Source organism: Leopardus geoffroyi, chromosome C3 (assembly GCF_018350155.1).
Source record: "Leopardus geoffroyi isolate Oge1 chromosome C3, O.geoffroyi_Oge1_pat1.0, whole genome shotgun sequence".
Classification (NCBI taxonomy): domain Eukaryota; kingdom Metazoa; phylum Chordata; class Mammalia; order Carnivora; family Felidae; genus Leopardus; species Leopardus geoffroyi.
Window position 1 is genome coordinate 59,725,314 of NC_059338.1, and position 19,662 is coordinate 59,744,975.

Genomic DNA, 19,662 nt, shown 5'->3' on the forward strand with positions numbered 1-19,662 from the left:
GTTCTTAGTACACAGTAGAGGCTTAATACATTTTTGTTAAGCAAAGCAGAAGTTTCTTCTCACTTGTCTCTCAACACATCCGTTCAGACACTTTTCCTATGCACATGCGACAGACCCATTTAAAAAGTGGAAATCAAGGCGCCTGGGTGGCGCACTGGGTGAAGCCTCTGACTTTGGCTCAGGTCAGGCTCTCAGAGCTCACGAGTTGGAGGTCCACATCGGGCTCTGAGCTGACAGCTGAGAGCCTGGAGCCTGCTTCCGATTCTGTGTGTCTTTCTCTCCCCCTCCCCCACTAGTGCTGTTTCTCTCTCTCTCTCTCTCTCTCTCTCTCTCTCTCTCTCACAAACATTTTTTAAAAAAAGAAATAATCCATGTAAAGGCACTCAGCAAACTGTACCGTTTGGACAAATGCATTTGATCTTAGCCAAAAGGCCGGGAAGTGATTAAGCGTTGGACACATGTAAACGGTTACAATGGTTTATTTCTCTCCAGTTTTCCCTATTTTCTGTTAAAGAGCTCTATGCCCTTGGTATGCCTCACGACGTTTTCACAGGAGAAAGTTGCAGCGGAGGTCTCCCTGCTACCTTTCCCGATGCTGGAGAATCTCTGGTTTCCTTGAACGGCCTCCTGGAAGCAGACGGAGGGACGGGATGCAGCAGAAGCAGACACCCTTGCCCAGAGAACTTGCTAGGAGGAGTCCCGCGACAAGTTATGCCAAGTCCCCGCAGGTCCCCCCTCCCGCGTCTGTCCCTCCCCCGGTGCAGGCTGGCCACAGACACCTGCGTCTCCTGACTCCCCCTCCCAGAACCCCCACTCCGTCGGGGCTCGGGTTCCCGGACGTGGGCCTCCCTGGGAGGAGCAGCGCCCGCGGCCCCCGGCTCTTCCCAGCACCCTCTCCCCCAGCGTACTTTGTTACTCGGCGCGACCTCGGGGCCGGCACGTGACCCAGAAACTTCGGAAGCCCCGGGGCGGCGGGCGGCGGGGCGGAGGCGGCGGCGGCGGCGGCGGCCGAGCTCCCCCGCGCGGCCGGCTCTGCGGCGGGGAGGCGCTCGCCCCGCGCCGCGCTCGCTGCCTGGGCGTGCGGGAGCGCCGCCGGGAGCCGCGCCGAGCCGAGCCGGGGAGCCCGCGGCAGCGCGCGTTCGGCAGGCGGCGCGGCGGGCCGGGCGGGCGGGCGGCGGCGCCCAGGGACGCCGGGGGCCCGCTCACGCGCGCGGCCGCAGCCCCGCCGCTGCCGCTGCCGCCTGGTCACCCCGAGCCTTGCGCTGCTGCCCTTCCCCACTTTGCCCGCTCCTTCATCTGAATGGGAAGTTGGGGAACATGGACGGGGTCGTGCTGGCGTGGATCGCTGTCTTCTGGCTAACAGGTAGGAGTCGTTTTCTCTCCAGGCGAATAACTTTATGTATATTCCCTCGGTGCTTCGGTTCCCACCCCACCCCACCCCCATTCCCCCCCTGGCTGGGCTTAAAGCTGCTTAGCAGGCCGGCGGTAAGTGGGGGAGGGGGCTGTGTGTGTGTGTGTGTGTGTGTGTGTTAGAATGATGGAGGAGGCGGGGAGAATCCCGATTACAAGTGAGACGGATCGAGATGCAGGTGTTTGACTCATTAGGATTTTTTTTTTTTTTTCTTGTGCATTTCCTTTTCCACACAACGGTTCTCTCTTGGTCTTATCCCGAGTTTGTAATGCTGTGGGTCCTGGGAAGAGCCTGGCTAGGAAGAAAGAAAGCTCGGAGGAGACCGATTAATTAACAGAACTGGTCTTGTGGAGGTGAGGGGTAGAGGAGTGCCTCTTGAATTCCTTCCCTAGAGAAGCCGGGAGAGCCAGCGGCGTTCTCTTCTGTGGCTCCGGGGGTGCAGTGGGTCGCATGAGGAAGGAGATGGGGACGGAGGCTTGATTGGTTGTGGAGTTTAGGGCCCTTCTCTCTCTCTCTCTCTCTCTCTCTCTCTCTCTCTCTCTCTCTCTCTCGGTACAATTTGGGGAGTGGTCTCACAGTGGAGAAGAAAGAGCCTTCTTCCCCCAATAAACAGGCCCCAATAAAGATGAATTGCAGAGATATTCAGAGGGTAGAGCTTCTCCTCAGCATTAAAGTCACTTCCTCTAGCTGGGTCCTCTGTGTTTCCCCCTGCCTTTTAGGGAACTTTCTCCCCACCCCCCTGGGGGTCTGGAGAGGCTCAGGTTCCTAGCACCTTGTCTCCCACGAAGATCCTGCCAGGTTAAGGGGCCGGTGGCTAGCCCTGAGAGATTCACAAAGTAGCCTTGCTTGGGTGGGGGTGGGGATGGGTAGGAAGGTTCAGGTAGTTTGGAAGCGGTTGAGACCAAGATTCCAAGCAAGGTGGAGACGGACTGATGGAGGAAAGGAACAAGAGATCAGAAAGGTTGTGAGGACTGGATGCGGGCAGTGAAGGGCAGGGGAGAAAACAAAAAAAAGAAGTTCTGTTCCCTCTGGGGGCACCACTCAGAAGATTTGGAAAAATCAAGTCAATAGGGTAAGGGGAACAAGTTTAAAATATCCAAGGCAAATCATTGGAAGAGGATAAAATATATTTCAGAAGAAAAGCAAGAACTCCTTTTCCCTTCGCTGTAGAGTAAGATTACTGATTGCCTCAATTTCTTTTTCCCTGTTCCAAACGAAGGGCCCCTAACACTGGCTCTGCCCCCTGCTGGCTTTACGTTTGGGGGAGCAGGGCACGCCAGCAGAGTTAGCCTCTTCTCTTGGCTGTTCTGAGTTCATCCCTCCCACATTATTCAAATATGAATCATCTCTGATTTCAGGGTTTGGCTGAGCCATGTCTCCCCACTCCCCTGGCCTCCAGTGCCTTCCACCTCCACCCTCACTGATTCTGACTGTCCTTAATTTGCCTCTACTTCTGCGTTATCATACTGGAAGGAACTTGGGCCTGGAGCCTGTATCACCACCTCCCCAAGGTCAGCTAGGTATCCTGGGGTGGGGGTGGGGGTGGGGGTGCTCTGAGTCAGAGATGCTCTTGCAGATACCCAGGGATGTGCCCGAGAAAAGCACTCTAGGGATTGGCAGGGAGTGGGAGCAGAAGGCGAACATATATCCAGGCCTTGCTAGATGGCCGACAGCTTTTTATGAGATGGAGTCGTATCACCGGAAGGGGTCACAGGCCGTCTAGTTCAGCCCTCTCAGTTTACAGGAATGGAGGTCCAGAGAGGTGACAGGCACACAGCAAATTTGTGATGCAGCAGGGACTAGAACCCAGTTCTCCAAGCCTCAGGCCGGTCCTATTTGCACTCTCCTAAGCTGCTGCCTCTCTGGTGTTTCTGTGTGTTCGGTTGTTGGTGGTGGTTGTTGTAGGATGTTTTGTTTTGTGTTCATTTTGAGGGGAGTTGCTGCTTTGTCCGTGCCTTCTTTGCTCTGTACCTGGGGAGGCCGCCACCTGCCAGGAGGCAGGCAACAGGTTAGTTGTTAGGGCCATCTCAGCTCTCAGATGGCTGGGCGGCTGTGCTCTGCACGGGAGACTGGCTCTGGAGATCCCGTGGACCCCGCAGGCGTCCCCGGATCCCAGCTTCTGCTTCCCCGTCATCCCATCAGGCTGTCAGTTGTGCCTCTGGACCGGCTGCCTCTCAGCCTCAGCAAAGCAGAGGAGCTAAGGATGGCGGCTGGGGAGGGGGAGAGCCAAGGATGAGACAGGGATTCAGACTCATCGTTCACAGAGAAGCCAGGAGAGGAAAGGTGAGAAATCTCAGTCCGGCCCAATCAATGAATTTTCTCTTAAGGGGGTGGTACAAAGGGAGGGAGAAAGGAAAGGACAGATTAAAAATGAGTCAGAGAGCATAGGGAAAAACACATTCATTCTCCTCTCCCTCCCTTTCTCCTCCCCCACTTTCTCTTCCCTCCCTCCCTCCCTCCTCCCCTGTTTCTTTTAATGCAGGCTGAGCAATTTCTAATCAACACTTTAGTTTTTTTCCCCCTCAGTCTCTAGCAGCTCCTTCCTTGTCTTTCATTGCTGAAATTCTGCTGTATATTTAGCCTCATGATTTCTTATTGTCATTGCGATGCTGCTTCCTGTAATAGATTGTTGTTGTTGTTTTGAACCAAACGCAATGCTTATCAGCTGTTATTCTAGCAACAGGTGCCATCTAGCAGTAGGACCTGAAGGAGGGTTCACTCGGTCTTTGTTCCTGAATGTGGATGGTGGCGTTTTCCTCCTTTCCTGGCAGCAGAAGCTGTGAGAAACGCTGGCGCCGTGTCCACTCCGCGAACACCCTCCCATGCGGGGAGCGGGCGACGGGTTTTCCTGGAGGCTTCTGCGCCTCCCTGTGATGAAGATTGCTCGCTCTATTAGCATTTCGTTTGGTTGTCTTCTGGCTTTACTCGTTCGTTCATTCATTCATTCATTCATTCATTCATTCATTCCTTCATTCCTTCAGCCATCCTCCAGGCACGGTTTCCTGTGCTTTGTAAGGGTTCCAATAGGTGCTGAGGATGAAGAGAGAAAAGACACAGTCCTTGTCCTCAAAGAGTAGTCAGTCTGGTCGGTGACTCAAGCGAGCTTTCCAGTGATTTTGATGTTGAAGCAGAAGGTCCCCTGGTGAGAACCGTGGCCACACGGGCGCGAGGGGAGCGTGGCAGAGGCACACCCAAGCCGCACCTGAAGTGGATCCGACGGCGGAGGCCTGGAATGAACTCCCGGAAGAGGTGGTGGCCGCGGGGAGACACGTGTTCCTGCATGTCAGTCAGCTGCGGAGTTCCGGCCACGTGCGGGCGCCGTGCCGGGGTTACGAAAATGAATGAGACACAGCCCTGCCTTCCAGCACCCGCCGGCGGGTGGCCGGACACGGTTATGGAGTAGCCTGTGCCAAAGCAGTAATGGAGCTCTGCACCCAGTGCTGTGGGGGTGCTTCTAGGAGGCTCCTAGCCCAGCCTGGAGGGGGCCGGAGGCATCCAGGAGCGGTTGTTACCTGGCGTGGTTGGCGTTCAGGCAGATACCTGGTGCCTTTTTTTGAGAGGCTTGGATACGGAGAGTTAAGGCGGGGATTAGCCCTGGAGAAGGAAGAGTGGCTTCCGGAGACTGCTGACCCCTCCGCTTCCATGGTCTCCTTTCCTGTCCTGCACTCCTTTCGGTTTCTCTCCCTCCTCTGTTCTCCTTTCTCCTGGGGAAGAGACCTCGCTCTTACCAGAGCATCTTCTTTCAAACTGCTTATCACAGCTCTCCCCACTCCCCTCCATCCCCCCCGCCAGATGCTGCCCTCTGGACCAGAACAGGGCGGCTTGTTTGGGTATCACGCTCTTTAGATTTTACACTCACGTGACTCTGTGGGTTGGCGGGTTTTTGCAGACTTGGAATTGTTAGTACTCGTAGTCTTAGTGCAAGTACTTGGTGCTCAGTACAGTGTTCGTAGTATTGGTACCGGGGCTCGGTTGGTGGATGGAACCTTGACCTGGAAGTTAAGGATTGGGTTCCAGTTCTGCCTGCTCCACAGATTGACTATGTAAACCGTGGGATCTGGGTCTCATAACCTGGTGAATGAGATGACTTCTGAGGTCACTTTCAGCTCTAAGATCCTATGATGTAGAATCTTTTCTCCATGTAACTTTGATGAGTTGGAAGTCACAACTGAAGAGTGACGGGTCCAGTCTTCCTTTTGTAATTCACCCAGGGAAGAGCCACCAGCGAGCTCCAGTTTCTTCAGCCTTTCCCTGATCACGAATGATTGGAATGAAAGACACCAGCCCGGGGAGGGAGAGCTCTTGCTAGGATTTTCAGAGAAACGGATGGGGTAGCACCCAGTGCTTGGTGGATAGGAGAGGGTCCACTCTGAACTCTTAAATGTGGTCAGATTGGGAACTAGCAAAGCAAGCCAAGCACTGTGGACCAGGTGGGATGAATCCTCCTAGAGCCAATATGGCCCTAGAATGTCCCTTCTAGTCTCAACTTTCTGTTCCAGGACCCACTCATCTCCTCACTTCTTTCGACCTTTTAGCTTTTATGCCTCCTTTTCTCCAATCAAGAATATAAAGAGAGGTACAATGTGATGGTTCTTGTTTGTTTACATGCTATCATGCTTTTCGGTACGTTAAATGGCTTTCATATACATTATGCCTTTTGATCATTCTAAGTAAGAATGGCTGATATTACCTGCCTCTACTTAAGAAGACAAAGACTCAGAATAAGTGACTTGTCCAAGTCCGTGGTATCTTATTGATCCAAAAAATAAGAAACAGTGACACTGACTTGATACGACTTGGTTGTTTCAAGTGCCTGAATCCAAGTGAAACATTCTTTTCTGCTTACAGTGGGTCGGAGTAGAACTCTTGATTTAAGTGAACATACGTGGGGTCTGTTATGGGGCACTGGGTAGTGAGGCTCAGAGTTCATGGAACTCAAGGAAATATGGCAGGGACTAGTGATAAAGAAAGCATTTAGCTTTTCCACTTCAATTCTAAGATCTAAAGTAAGTGAGAAGTGCTCCAGTGAGGCCCAGAGAGCAGAGGATGTGACCCAGGGACAGCAGATAACTGCTGGTATATCAGAGCCCATCCGGGACTAGGGGCTGGGGCTCCGCACCCGGGAGCCGCCCAGGATGAAGCTGGGGCGTGTGCACACTTGAAATTTTGGTCTTCAGGATAGTTTTTGGCTCTCTGAAAGTGAAAGAAGGCATTTTGGGTGACTAGTGTTCTTTATGGGCCAAGAAACAAAGAAGTCAGAAGAACATGCTGCTTCCTGTTCTCCTGCAGTGTCTGGTGCCCCGCATCAGGAGTAGAACCCTCATTCAGCTGGGATCCTGCATCGTCACTCCTCCATGCCCTCGGCTCATCAGGAGGCAGACCCAGAGGCAGTGCAGGGAGAGGGATTAGATTCAAACTGACCTGGATTTGAATACCAGCTTAATATTTTACCTTATTTTCTTTGGCTTGAAAGTGGGAAATTAACTTACGTTATAGGGCTGTTGTGATGATTAAAATGGAGTTATGTAAAACTCCCAGCACAATGCGTGGTACACAGTAGGTCCTCAATTACTAATTATGAACCCCAAATAGGCATATCAGCCAGCATTCTGATACAGCAGGGAGCAACCTCCAAATCTCAGTAGCTCGTACGAGCAGACATTTGCCCCTGCTCATATTACACGGGAGCTGAAGTCAGCTACGAATTGGCTACAATTGGTGGACTTGGCCCAGTTCCAAATGTTTTCTTGTTCCAAGACCTGGGATGAAGAAGCAGCCACGAGCTGGGCCTGCCGTTGTCACGGTGGAGGGCTCAAGAGGGTAGGGGGAGGGCCTAGAGTGACCAGAGCCAAAGCAGGCATCTGCCCTTTAAGTTTCTGCTTGGACGTGTCTCATGGCCTTACGTGTCTTACGTACTCACATTCCATTGGCCAATGCAAGTCCTTGGAAAAGCCCATGGTTTTTGAAGTGGTACCCTGCCTACAGGGAACAATGCAAGAGTCCAGAGGGAAAACGAATTGGGAATAATAAATAAGACGATCTATTAACTGGGTTAAATCATTCAGCAAATGTGTCGAGTACCTACTACGTAGCAGAGTCTTTAAAAGGCTGCAGGAGAGAGTTTGTCATTTCATGGCAGGGACCACTGAATAGGAAATTCTTAGGCAATGCGATGTCATCCTCTCGGGTACTGTGACTGCAGTAGGAGCAAGAGGAAACTCCTAGAAGAAGTGATAGCCGAGCAAGTTTGGAAGGGTAAGTAAGAATTACTAGGGGAAAAGTGGGATGGGAGAAGGGGAACTTGCAGAGGGAACAGCCATGTGCAAAAAAGACAAGAAGCAGGGAGGACCTGATGCTGAAAATTACAAATATTCCAGTGTGGTCGGGGAATTTGGTGCCGCAGGAGGGATGAAGGAGAGCGGCCCCCTCTGAAACGGGGCCAGTTGTCCCTTCTACTCCTGAAGTGGCCGGAAGGAGTCGTTAAAAGGGTCAGAGCAAGGGAGTGCCCCAAACAGATGTACATTTTAGAAATACCATTTGGACCTCAGTGCGGAGAATGGGTTAGTCACAGAGTCACAGAGTGGGTTAGTCACAGAGTGACTAGACACGGAGGAGTGGCGGTGGCATGGTTGGATGTGCAGGGTGAAGGGGCAGGAGTGTCAAAGATGGCCTTCAGGTTTGTGGCTTGGCATCGCTGGGGATGCCATTTGTGGGCCTGAACTAATACAGGAGGAGAAACATGTCAGGGAGAGAGATAAAGTTTCACTATTTTGCATTTCATTAAAGTAGAGTCTAAGCTGCCCTAACAAAGAGACTCTAAAATATAATAACTCACACAGAATAATTCCTTTCTCTCCCCTGTAATAATCCAGGCCCAGTGGGGGTGAATTTGCCATTCCCCACATGTAGCTGCCAAGACCGCTCCAGTGACAGGCATTCTCAGCCAGGTGGAACAAGGAAAGCAGAGGGCCAGGCAGGCAGCTTGTCTTTAGAAAGGTAACCCAGAAGTTGCACATATCACTTCTCCTCATCTACCTTCATCCCGAACATACGGCCACATTAGCTACAGAGAAGCTAGGAAACATGGTATTTGGCTGGCTTGGCTGGCTAGATTAAGCCCTGAGAAATTCCATTACTGACGGAGGGGGACCCTTAGTGTCTCCCTCTATGGAGTGACAAGTTGGAGGTGCTTGTGTAACATCCACATGGAGAATGAGGTTGTGTCTTTGGGTCTGGAGCTCAGGTGAGAGTCTAGACATGGAAATACAGATAACGAGGTGGTATAGGGTGTTCAGAACTTTCTTATAGGAGTTTTCTCTGTCCAAATGGCCGGCCCATCTCAGAAATCTGACCCACCCAAATGAACCAGGACACTTTCCAAAGTACCTCTGCCTTGCAGGCTAGGGACTGACCTCTTTTAGTGCAGCTTTGGTCCTGCTGGAACAGCAGGTAGGCCAGCTAGACATTACCCAGGAGCTCATTTCAGATCTCTGGAAGACAAGGCAAATCAGACAGAAAAGAGATATGCTTCTGGCTCTCATCTGCACAGTGGCGGCTGGAGAATGGGAAAGCATGGCTCAGTTGGACACAGAGAACGTATGCTTAATGAAGGGCAAGTTCAGTGTGCACAAGTACAGCGTTATTGGCAGCAGATAATAAGCAGGCCGTGAGCAAAGCCTACTTGGGCCAGGGCAGCACTGGCATTCACCATAACCCCATGGAAGACGGGGAGCTATTGCTGCCTTTGAGGACTACCAGGGAGAAAATGTACAAGAATGCTCTCACATTTTTAAAGTATCCAAATGGCGCATCTGGTCACCCTAACACTGAAATGGATCAAGCAATCGGGTGTCATGAGAGCAAACAAGAGAAACTGATCCTGGCCAATTGAGGCAGGAAAGGAGTTAGAAGGAAGCTGATTAACTTGCAGAACCCGTGGGAAAGCTGCATAATTGGGCTTAGATATTAGGCAAATACCAAGGGAATGTCTACTATTCTTTGTAAAGCCTTTTTATTTTATTTTTTAACCCAAGTACATCAGGAAGATGATGGATTGTTCCTATTTTTTTAGGGGAAAAAAAGACCCAAGCTGACTTGTCTTTTCCTTTAAACCTTGAGCCTGCAGGGCAGCATTTCTCCAAATACTTTGCTCCCATCCTGACAATGCCACTGAGGGATGGACAAGCTTTATTTCCTCTTCTGGACTATGGACCAAACCTAGAGGAGATGCGTGGATACTTTGTACTCATCTCCTACACTTAGGAAACCCGCCCGTGGCAGGCAGTATCTTAAGAAATTGGGACAATATGTTGAAAGTGTGCAGGCAAAAGATAAATTTCTTAAATAAGATCTAACGTGAAGGCAGGAGAAGGAAGATTTGTACTGTCATACGGAATGCAGCAAAACCTTAGGAGTCTGACGGCCAAGGTATGCTGGGGAACGGGTGATTCTGAGGTCAGAATCCCACTTCTGGAACTTCAAGGATGGATGAGCTTTATACGAAATTTCTAAAGATGAAAATCCCTACAATGATGATTGTCCATGACCTTCAGCAGCAATCTTTGTTTCTCTAAAAGGGGACTGTGCTTCTCGAGCTGCCTCCCAAAGATGCTGGCAGGAATAGCTTACCAACTAACTAGTGGGGAAAAGGAACTTGCTTTGGAAAAAAATGAAATGGCTAAAATAAGAACAGCTTTGCTTTAGATACTGCTTTTGTTATTCTCGCAAGAACACAGTTCGTCACGTATGGAATCCTTTCCTTTCCATGAGAATTGGGGCAGGACCTTGTTTGGCCGCATGAAGGGAGGCATTGTCTTTACTTGGAGCTGATCTTCCCTGGCCTAGTGACTAGCTGAGGTGGGGGCTGCTCTCTGAGCTGTCGCGCATCACTCTACTTTTAGGCAGCTTTTCTAGTTATTGGCCAGAATCCATTCTCTGTGCTGGGGGTAAGTCACTCCTTCATTTATTCTGTCATCCATTGATTCATTCCGCGTTGTGTGAGCCTTAGCCATATTCTATGGCTTTGCTACATACTGGGGATACAGGGTCAACCAAATCCTGGTTCCTGCCCCCAGGGACCCTAGAGTTAGAAATGAACTTTGTATTGAATTTCTCAAGATCAGGGACTGGTCTTTCAAATCAATTTTCCCAGAACTTAACAGAGTGTTTTCAAACAGACTTTTGATTGAATTTGAGTTTGATAGGCAAGGGGAGTTTCTCTGTTGATCAGGGGCGCAATGACAACTGCCAGCATGGTCTGGTGGTCTAAGAATGAAGATTCCCTCCTCTGCAAATGTAGAAAAACACATAATCTCCAGTCCTCACCTTTGATCCTCGGTGTGCTGTCTATTTGCTGCTCTCAGTCAGGAATCCTAAATTTTACTGATGCCTTCTATAAAGGATGATTCCTTACCTTGCTTCGCTTCTTTTGCTATCTTTTGCTATCTTCCCTTAACCTTTTCTCTCCAGTGTTCTGAAATACTTGCTTTCACTTGTAGGCTGAAACACAGATTCTTTCCTTACCTCTATAAATCTCTTTATCAGACACTGAAACAGCAGTCCCTTATGGTGTCGCCAGTGCCTGGACTCGGAGGCCCATCTTTCCCATTGTGCCAACGTATGCATGGACACAATGCTTCCCTCTCTCTGGCTCGCAGGGACTCCTTCAGTTACATGCTCTGGTGTTTCCCCAGCGAAAGGAATAACATATTTATAGCTAGAGAATGGAAAATGTTTTACTATGTCTGGAGTGTGCTTGGGGCCAAATCACACTGAAGGCCTCATATGCCGTGTCTAGGCATTCGGGTCTTATCCCGGAAGGAAAGGGGAATCAATGGAAATCTTGAAGCAGGGAGCAGATGTGATTGGATATGTCTTTAAAAAAACAATTCTAGATTTAAAAAAAAAATGTGGAGAGTGTATTTGGCCAGAAGTAGGGAGACCACGTAGGAGGCAATTATAAAACTGGAGAGGTAATGAGACCTATGTGAAGTGATGCTCAAGAGCTTTGGAGCCCGTCAGCCTGGGTTCATATCTGACTGTTACTTGCTAACTCTGAGATGTTAGGGAAGATACATACATTCTCTGAGAAACAGGTTCATCGTGTATAAAATGAACATAATAACAACTGTAGAATTTTTTGAGAGAATTCATTAAGATACTACATGAATAATGCATAACACAATTTCTGACACACAGTAAGCATTTCATAATTATTATTTAGTAGGAGGAATAGAAACCTAATTTAAGGGGGTGATGGCCGCAATAGAGAAGGGTCAAATTTGAGAGATGTTTAGATTTAGTGACCAACCAAATGTATTCGGGGACAGAGAGGAAGTCATCAAAGCTATGATTTCTATCCGAGGTGATAGGATGGGGGTATACTGGCAGAGGAGCTAGAGAGAGAGGAAGGACTGCTCTAGAAGCAAGGAGTGGGAAAAGAGATGATGAATGGGGTTAGACATGTTGAATTTGAAGTATCTGTTAAAACATGCAGATGAGGCTTCAGAGAGCTGAGGGTCTGAGACTTAAATGATAGTTGGAACCGTGGGAGGGAATACGATTTCTCAGATCAAATGCACGGACGAACACCACGAAGAGGCTGACCATTTTTAATTTATTTACCTGGCATGCAAAGATATTCTCATTAGCCTGTATAGACTCCAGCGTAAGAAGTACTAGGTTTTTGGCATCTGACAAATAGTGAAATAGAAAAAAATCTGTGGGACGCTAACCTTACCCCAGGGCAGATCTCTTGGAAATGAGAACCAGAGGGAGGGTATTGCCAGGCCGTATCTCAGTGCCCATGGGGAACTATCAATCTTAGTTTTCGCCCCAGTTACATACTCTCTCTGAGGGGCCTGGTCTAGTGGTAGGCATGGAGATCCCATATGAGAGGTATCTTTCCAAGTTGGGTGGTTAGCCACATGATTTGGTTCAGTCATGGTTCAGCCACATGATTCAGATTTGGTTCAGTCATGTGTCAGGGGGAGAGGAAACAGTACTCAATCCTCTGGAGAAGGGGCTAGTATCGTGGCCCAGGTAAACAGACTGGAGCCTAGAGTAAGGTCTCAGTCCCAGTTGGGCAAATGGATTGCAAATCAGGAGGAGACCGTCTAAGATAAACACAGGTTGAGAAAGAGATGGTACGTAGTGGGTGTAAGGGTGTAACCCAGAATTCAGGGTTAGGGCCAGAAGAGCAATTCCAGACCCCACTAGAGGGGGTTGGGGTTCCTAAAGGCAGGCTCAAGACTCGGGTGGCATTCATCCTACAGTTTGAAGTTCATAGAGCTAAAGCAGGAATTGGCATTTCCATCTTTCTTCACTCTTAAGGTCCTTAAAGATCCGATAAACTGGGATTTACTTGAGATTTTTCGTCCTGTCTTCTCCAGTTGTCCAGATGTATCCTTAGCTGAGAGTTCCAGGGTTCCTATTATACCTGCACAGGAACACACAGGGTTACCCTCCATTTCTGATTTCCAGGAGGTGCCTATGTGACTGTGCAGTGATGAGTAAACCCAGGCACTGTCGCTGTTCAACTCCTAATTACCTATTCTAGCGTTCCTGTGCAGTTTCTGCACTCTGCCCTCTACGCACTTAGCATCTCCCGTCTTGGGATCTGTGCTCACCCAGCTCTAGGTTCATCGCTTCCCAGAAGTCAATAGACTGTGCTTGACAGGAGCACCAGCTACATTTATTGAGTGTTTGCCATATACCATGCTGTCCTAAGTACTCGGGTTCAAATTTCATTTAGCCTTCAGTCAATTCCGTAAGGTAGTTATAATTATCCTGGTTTTACCAGTGAGGAAACTAAAATTGGTGAGTTGAGAAATTTGCTGTAGGTCATGCAGCCAGGAAGGGGTAGAGCTTGGACTCTAATTTAGGACTGGATTCCAAAATCCATGACTCTCGCTCTCATGCTGTAAAATGGTAGATGTTTCTCAGAATGTATTCCTGATTCTTTGGAGCATGGATTTATATTGTATGTCATGGAATGAACGGAGAACCAGCTAGACTACATTAATAATTAAGGGAGTCCAATAGCTTGGTCAAATGGCTAATCTCGCTAACAGAGAACAGAGCTGTAAAGGAGGTTATTCTTAGTAATCACCTAACTCACAAACAAACAAACAAAAACACAAAACCCTGACCAAACAAACAAACAAAAAAACGTACAATACTTTTATTTAGCAACGCTGTTATACAACACTTTGTCTGCCTTCTTTGCTGGTTTTATTTATCCTAGAAAGGCTAGGAAATGTGATTTCCCAGGTATAGCCTGAAGTGATAGCAGAGAAGAAAGGTGGTGTGGTCAAGTACAAAGTGTTGTACTGGGAACAATGCCTGTGATTGGTTATTCAGCCTCAACCACTGCTAACCGAAGTCCCTTCACCTCTCTGTCCCATTTTTGGAGAACTGGAAAATTGGAGTGTGAATAGGGATTTGGAGAAGAATTACAAGGTTAAAAATTAACGCAATGGAATTTAAGGAGAAATTGTAAAGAAATTTCTTTTCCCACTCCAGCTCTGTGAGTTAGAGAGCAGTGGAATTAGCCATATCAACATTTGGCGTGGTGGAAGGAAGCAATGGAGCCTAGAAACGGAGATTCTTTGGTGAGCTTCCAGATTGGAATTATTTGCCCCTGGATGAGGCTGATGTACATAGTCTGGTTGTCATCAAGCCTGTTGGTGGTGAACGTTCATGGAGATTCAGGAGCCTCAGTGTGGGAGGTGAGAGAAAAAGCAGGAAAGGTGAGGGAGGATTAGTGTTTGAGATCTACCACTGCAGGACATGGTCACAGTCCTCTGCGGTAGGGTCTCCTCCGGACAGGTGCCCAATGACGTAATGCTTGTTCATAACTCTGTGAGTAAGCATTATGAGGCTCATTTTGTAAGTGAGGGCTGCTTAAGAGGCTTCGTTAAGGCCTCATTGCTAGTGGACGGCCAGATGGGATTCGAAGTACTATCTATTTGATTACACTCCTGTTTTACTATACCGTGCTGTCTATGACACATGTAACCGTTTTCTCTGAAAAGTCTTAGAAATTCCTGTAGTGATAGTCATTCACGTGTGCGCGCGTCCCTTCATTTATTCTATAGCACTTGGTAGGTTCAAAACACTACGATTTGGTGAATCTCAAACACTCTGTTGTACTCACTTCCTCATGTTCACAGAATGCGGAAAATGTTTTCTCCCCAGAAGAACTTAGAGCCTGGTTTTTCATAATGAGAGGTGCTGGTCTGGAACTCCGAAGACAGGAGCACAAGTGTGGTATTTTGCCTTTGTTGAGGGTCCTTCCATAGGAGACACTCATAGGTAAATAAGTGTATGTTGGAACCGTGAGAGTGAGTGTGCTTTCAGGATGTCATTTTGAACACTGGCAGGAATAAAGGACGGAAGGCGCCCCGCGGAAACTATTCCTTCCTCGCGTGCCTCAAGTCCACTGTAATTCTAGGGTCTCAAGCTCCCAGCAGCTGACTTGGCAGACTCCTTCCTGGATTTAATTCAGAGCGTCTTTATCATGTCTTTCTGTTCATATTCCTTTCTCTGCCTCTCATCATCATTCTGTTTCTGCTTCTACGTTAGATCCAGGTAGAAACTCCTGATTCTCTCATTGAACTGAGAAAGTTAAGTTGTCTTTGCTTGGAATTTCTAGATCTCACCATGAAGTTAATAGAGACCTTTTGCCTCTCAAATACTCCCCTGGTCTTCCATTCACTGAAATCTCCCTCTCTTTCTTGGACAAAGCCTCAGGCTGTATCTTTTCGCCACTTAAGCTTCTCGTCTGCTTTCTAGCGTTCTTTCTCCCTTTTCTAAAAAATTTTTGAGCGACAGAGAAAGAGAGGGAGACAGCATGCACAGCAGGGCAGATAGAGGGGGAGAGAGGGAATCCCAAGTAGGCTCTGTGCTGTCAGCATGGAGCCTAACGTGGGGCTCAAACCCACAAACTGTGAGATCCTGACCTGAGCTGAAATCAAGAGTTGCACGCTCAATCGACTGAGCCACCCAGGTACCCTTCTCCCCCCCCCCCCCTTTTTTTTTTGATGAACCTTCAAAGCTTTTGAACTTAGTCTACTGCTTTTGATCTGAAAATCTTCATTTCTCTTAACGCTTTCATTTCCCTTCATCTCTGTCCCCTTTGCTAGCTTATCATCTGGAAGGGAAGTCACTTCCTCCTGAAGTTATACTTCCCAGCTTCATTGTTTTTATTTATCAAATATTAGTTGAGCACCTGTGGGCTTCACAAGCCAGGACAGTAAGATAAGACACATTCCTTACCTGACAAATCTGATGGGGGTGACAGGCATGAAATTCTTGCAAAGTAATTATAAGAAGTGTCTAGAAAAGGAAGCTGGGATTCTGATGGCACAAAGGAAGAAGTGATGAATGGACTGAGGGTCAGAGAAGACTTACAGAAAGCCTTTGACCTGGGCTTTGAAGGGTGGAAAACAGCTTCCCAAAGAAAGAAGTGAGGAGAAAGCATTCCAGAAACTAGGAGCTTCATGTGCAAAGACCCAGAGGTGTGAGATAGCATGTCCCACCTGGGGAAACTGTTAACTTGTTTGGTTGTTCCTGGAAGCTGGTACTCAAATAAAGGTGCCACTTACAAGTGAGGCTGAGGAGGTAAGAAGAACTAGATGATGAAGGACCTTACATCTTTTCCAGGTGCTTTGGGTTCTATCCTGAAGGCCAGGGAGGTTGAGTGAAGGGTTCTAAGAAGGAGAGCCCCAGCAGCCAGATTTAGAAAGACTGCTTGAATTATATAACAAGGAGAATGGATGACACGTGGGCAGTGGCCGGCGGGGAGATGAGACGAGATTATTGTAATATTATAAGCAAGAAATCAAAAGCAATGGTAGTGAGGCCAAAGAGGAGGGAAGAAATATTAAAGATGTTAAGAGATCAAATGGACATGGCTTAGTGACCGACTGGATATTGGGAGTGAGGGCAGGTTTCCGGACAATGCAGCCAGATGGGATGATGCCGCTAACTGTGATGGGGAAAGCGAGGAGGGACAGACCAGGGAGGTGAGGTGGAAAGGCGCGACTGTGTGATGGGAGGTAAGGTCCAGGGTGTGGATACCACTTGGACATATTCATTGTGTTTTGCAGCCATGGCTGACGGCCTTCAAGTCACAGTGCCTGACAAGAAGAAGGTGGCCATGCTCTTCCAGCCCACCGTGCTTCGCTGCCACTTCTCCACGTCTTCCCATCAGCCTGCCGTCGTGCAGTGGAAGTTCAAGTCCTACTGCCAGGATCGCATGGGGGAATCCCTGGGCATGTCCTCTCCCCGGGCCCAGTCTCTCAGCAAAAGAAACCTGGAGTGGGACCCCTACTTGGATTGTTTAGACAGCAGGAGGACTGTTCGAGTGGTAGCTTCCAAACAGGGCTCGACCGTCACCCTGGGAGACTTCTACAGGGGCAGAGAGATCACGATTGTGCATGGTAATGATGCCTCCGCTTGGAATCCAGGAATGGAAGGGAGATTAGTTCCACCCTCCCCCACACAAGGGGATGCCAGCGTCTCAGCCTTGCAACCCCTCAAGATTTTGATTTTATGGGAGATGGGAGCAATCAAGAAGCTTAGCGAATTACTTAATGGGACAGTGAGTGTAGAAAGTGTAAAGGGTGTAATATCTAGGACAGACACAGAGATGAGCTTTGGCGATAGTCTTTCCCGGTCCCGACCTCTAGTCTGAGGAGCTTGTTATCAGAACTGAATTGAAACAGATTCTAGTGAAAGAACATTCTCCAAACCTTGCACCTTGACATTAGCGTTTACGGCCCATTCCCAAACTCAGAAAACGCACTTCCCTAGGCAGTTGCTCTGCTGGGAGAAGGGATGAATGCATCAAGTCACAGAGCCAGGTAGATGCCATGGCCCAAGCCCCAGGTGGTTCTGCATCAATTCTACTCTTCCTTCTCCCTAAAGCTTTGGACAAGAAAAGGGCCTAAGAGTCTGACGTGACCCGTGAATTTTGAAGAACTCCTGTGAAGCCAGCCCATTTCTGGGAGTCCAGGGTAATTCTGGAATGTATCTGGCTTTCAGGGGCCTCTGCAGATCTGGTCGGTTGCAAGCAGTCATCTATTCCCAAAACTGAACTGGCCCTAGACCAGTTTCTGGGGACACACTAAGTGTCTCACCTTAGGGATGCTATTGTTTGCTAATGGGTTTTTGTTTGCTTGTTTGAAATAAAGCGAACATCTCGTCAGCTGCCATCTAAGTGGAGAAGTAGACCTGTAAACAATCCAGAAGGGCCCTTCTCTCACCCTCTAGTGTTCAGTGTTTTCCTTTCAGGGGGCGGTTTTAGGACTGGGCACTTCTTTTTGTGATCACAGATGCTGATCTTCAAATTGGAAAACTCATGTGGGGAGACAGCGGACTCTATTACTGTATTATCACTACCCCTGATGACCTGGAGGGCAAAAACGAGGACTCGGCAGAATTGCTGGTGTTGGGTAAGTGAAAAGCATCAGCAGCACCTGTGTCTTCGACCGCCTCGCTTCTCCCTCCATATCCCAGCAGGTGCACACGCAGGCTTCATCGTTTGTCCGCAAAGTGGTTTCAGTACATGTTCTCTGTGAGCAACAGGCGTTATTGTATCTTGTTTCTTGGAGGCTGTGCCCCCCTCCCTCTTTTTAGCATTGTCCTGAGTGTTTCTTCTGCTTTCTTAGAGTTGTTTTTCCCTCCTTTCCACTTGTGTACCTTTAACCCTGATTTCTCTTTGCTCTTATGCTTTGCTTACCTTTTTATACGCCAAGTGTTGAAGAAAATGCCAGAGGCTTTTGAAGCAGAATAGAGACAATTGAGAGAGAAGAGTTTGTTGGTGAGTCAGGATCTCCTGAGACATGGGGAATCGTTTCCCATTCTGTTAACAGACACTTAGGACAATCATGAGGAGGGGTGGCTGTAAACTAGAGAGTTTAACAATAAAATGTTCCAGGTGAAAAGAACCATCTGAGAGTCTGCTAGTGTTTATTGGAAGGCAAATGTCTTGAAACCTAAAAGTGTCCGAGTCATTCTCAAAGCAAATATATCTAATCCTCATTAATATTAATTTGTTCATAAATGAAAACTCACTATTCTTGGCGACTTTTCTAGTGGATTGGAGGAGTGTTAGTGGGAGATGACCTCCTTGTGATGAAACTGAAAATTGAGCACATATTTCATGTTCTGTAAGTGTTGGTTGAACAAGAAAATTAGAGTAAAATATACAGAAATTGAGAAAAGAAAATACATTAATGGTAGGAGAAAAATGCAAGCAGTTTTTAAAAGAAATGACATTTCTTGTAGTTTCAAAGAACCCAGGTGATAATGATTTTTAGGAATGTTTAAGGGTGCTTTCTTTTAAAGGCAAGTGAGGTTGAAGGTTAATTTTTACCCTGTGTGGGAAGCTCAGTGCCTAGGGAGAAAGTCGAGTTTGCTGTTTAGGGTTTTTAGTTTTACTCTATTATGACTGCTTGCCTTTGGCAAATCACCTGTTTTGCGGCCTTACTTTTACGGTTTATCAAATGGATAATTTATTAATAATTCACCCTCTAATTAATGATAACCCTTATTAAAGGGTTGACTTAATTCAAATACATATTCCTTGGGTCTAATATATAAAGCGTAGCTGCTGCGGTTTGTAAAAGAATGGAATCCAGATACACAAAAGGAGGTAAAGTAAAAAGGCTTAGATTCACACTGTAAAAGAATGCGGGGAAATCAGATTTGGGATTTGCTGTGACTCTGTAAATCAGAGGGGAATAGAAAAAGATAAATTTCTGCCCAATCACACAACTCTAATGGCCAAGCTTGAAGGAACAAGTGGCTCATTGAACCTGCAATTAGCTAATTGTGGACACAGTTATTTGGCTAGTGCAGCCATTTGCAGAGAAGTAATTGCCTGTGCAGGAAAATGAGGCCAGGTAAAAACCACTTTAAATAATTTGTTCCCAGTTCTGCAAACGTGGGGAAACAAATAGAGTGAGAAAGCCTTGCCATCTGAGGGTGTGCGGCAAGTGTAGGAAGGGCATTTCCCTGGATCGAAACACACGGTCGCTAGGGGGACGATGCGGTCTGTCCGGAGGACAGAAAGAGGCGGGTGAGAGAAAGGCTCAGCTGAAAATGGTCACCAATGATGAGAGAAAAGATGAAGAACAGAAATCCGTGTCCCTCCAAAAAGAACAGTAAAAGAAAACTGGGGAGCCTGCAGATGAACTCATCACAGTAGAAGGAGCTTATCTGTGAGATGAGCAGATACATGCTGG

The 19,662-nt window shown here is 48.0% G+C and overlaps 1 protein-coding gene across 3 annotated transcripts in view; it reads left to right on the forward strand.

Moving 5' to 3' along the window:
• Window positions 1-792: 792 nt before the first annotated feature.
• Window positions 793-19,662, forward strand: part of ILDR2 (immunoglobulin like domain containing receptor 2) — a 64,009-nt gene continuing 45,139 nt past the window's right edge. The window contains exons 1-3 of one of the 3 annotated variants that reach the window (XM_045453072.1): window positions 793-1,363; window positions 16,522-16,854; window positions 17,749-17,868. In XM_045453072.1, coding sequence (XP_045309028.1) covers window positions 1,318-1,363; window positions 16,522-16,854; window positions 17,749-17,868 — 499 coding nt within the window. In that variant the 5' untranslated portion in view covers window positions 793-1,317. Of the gene's footprint in view, window positions 1,364-3,564; window positions 3,695-8,309; window positions 8,408-16,521; window positions 16,855-17,748; window positions 17,869-19,662 lie in introns of those variants that run through there. The other 2 variants (XM_045453070.1, XM_045453071.1) reach the window with 2 other exon arrangements.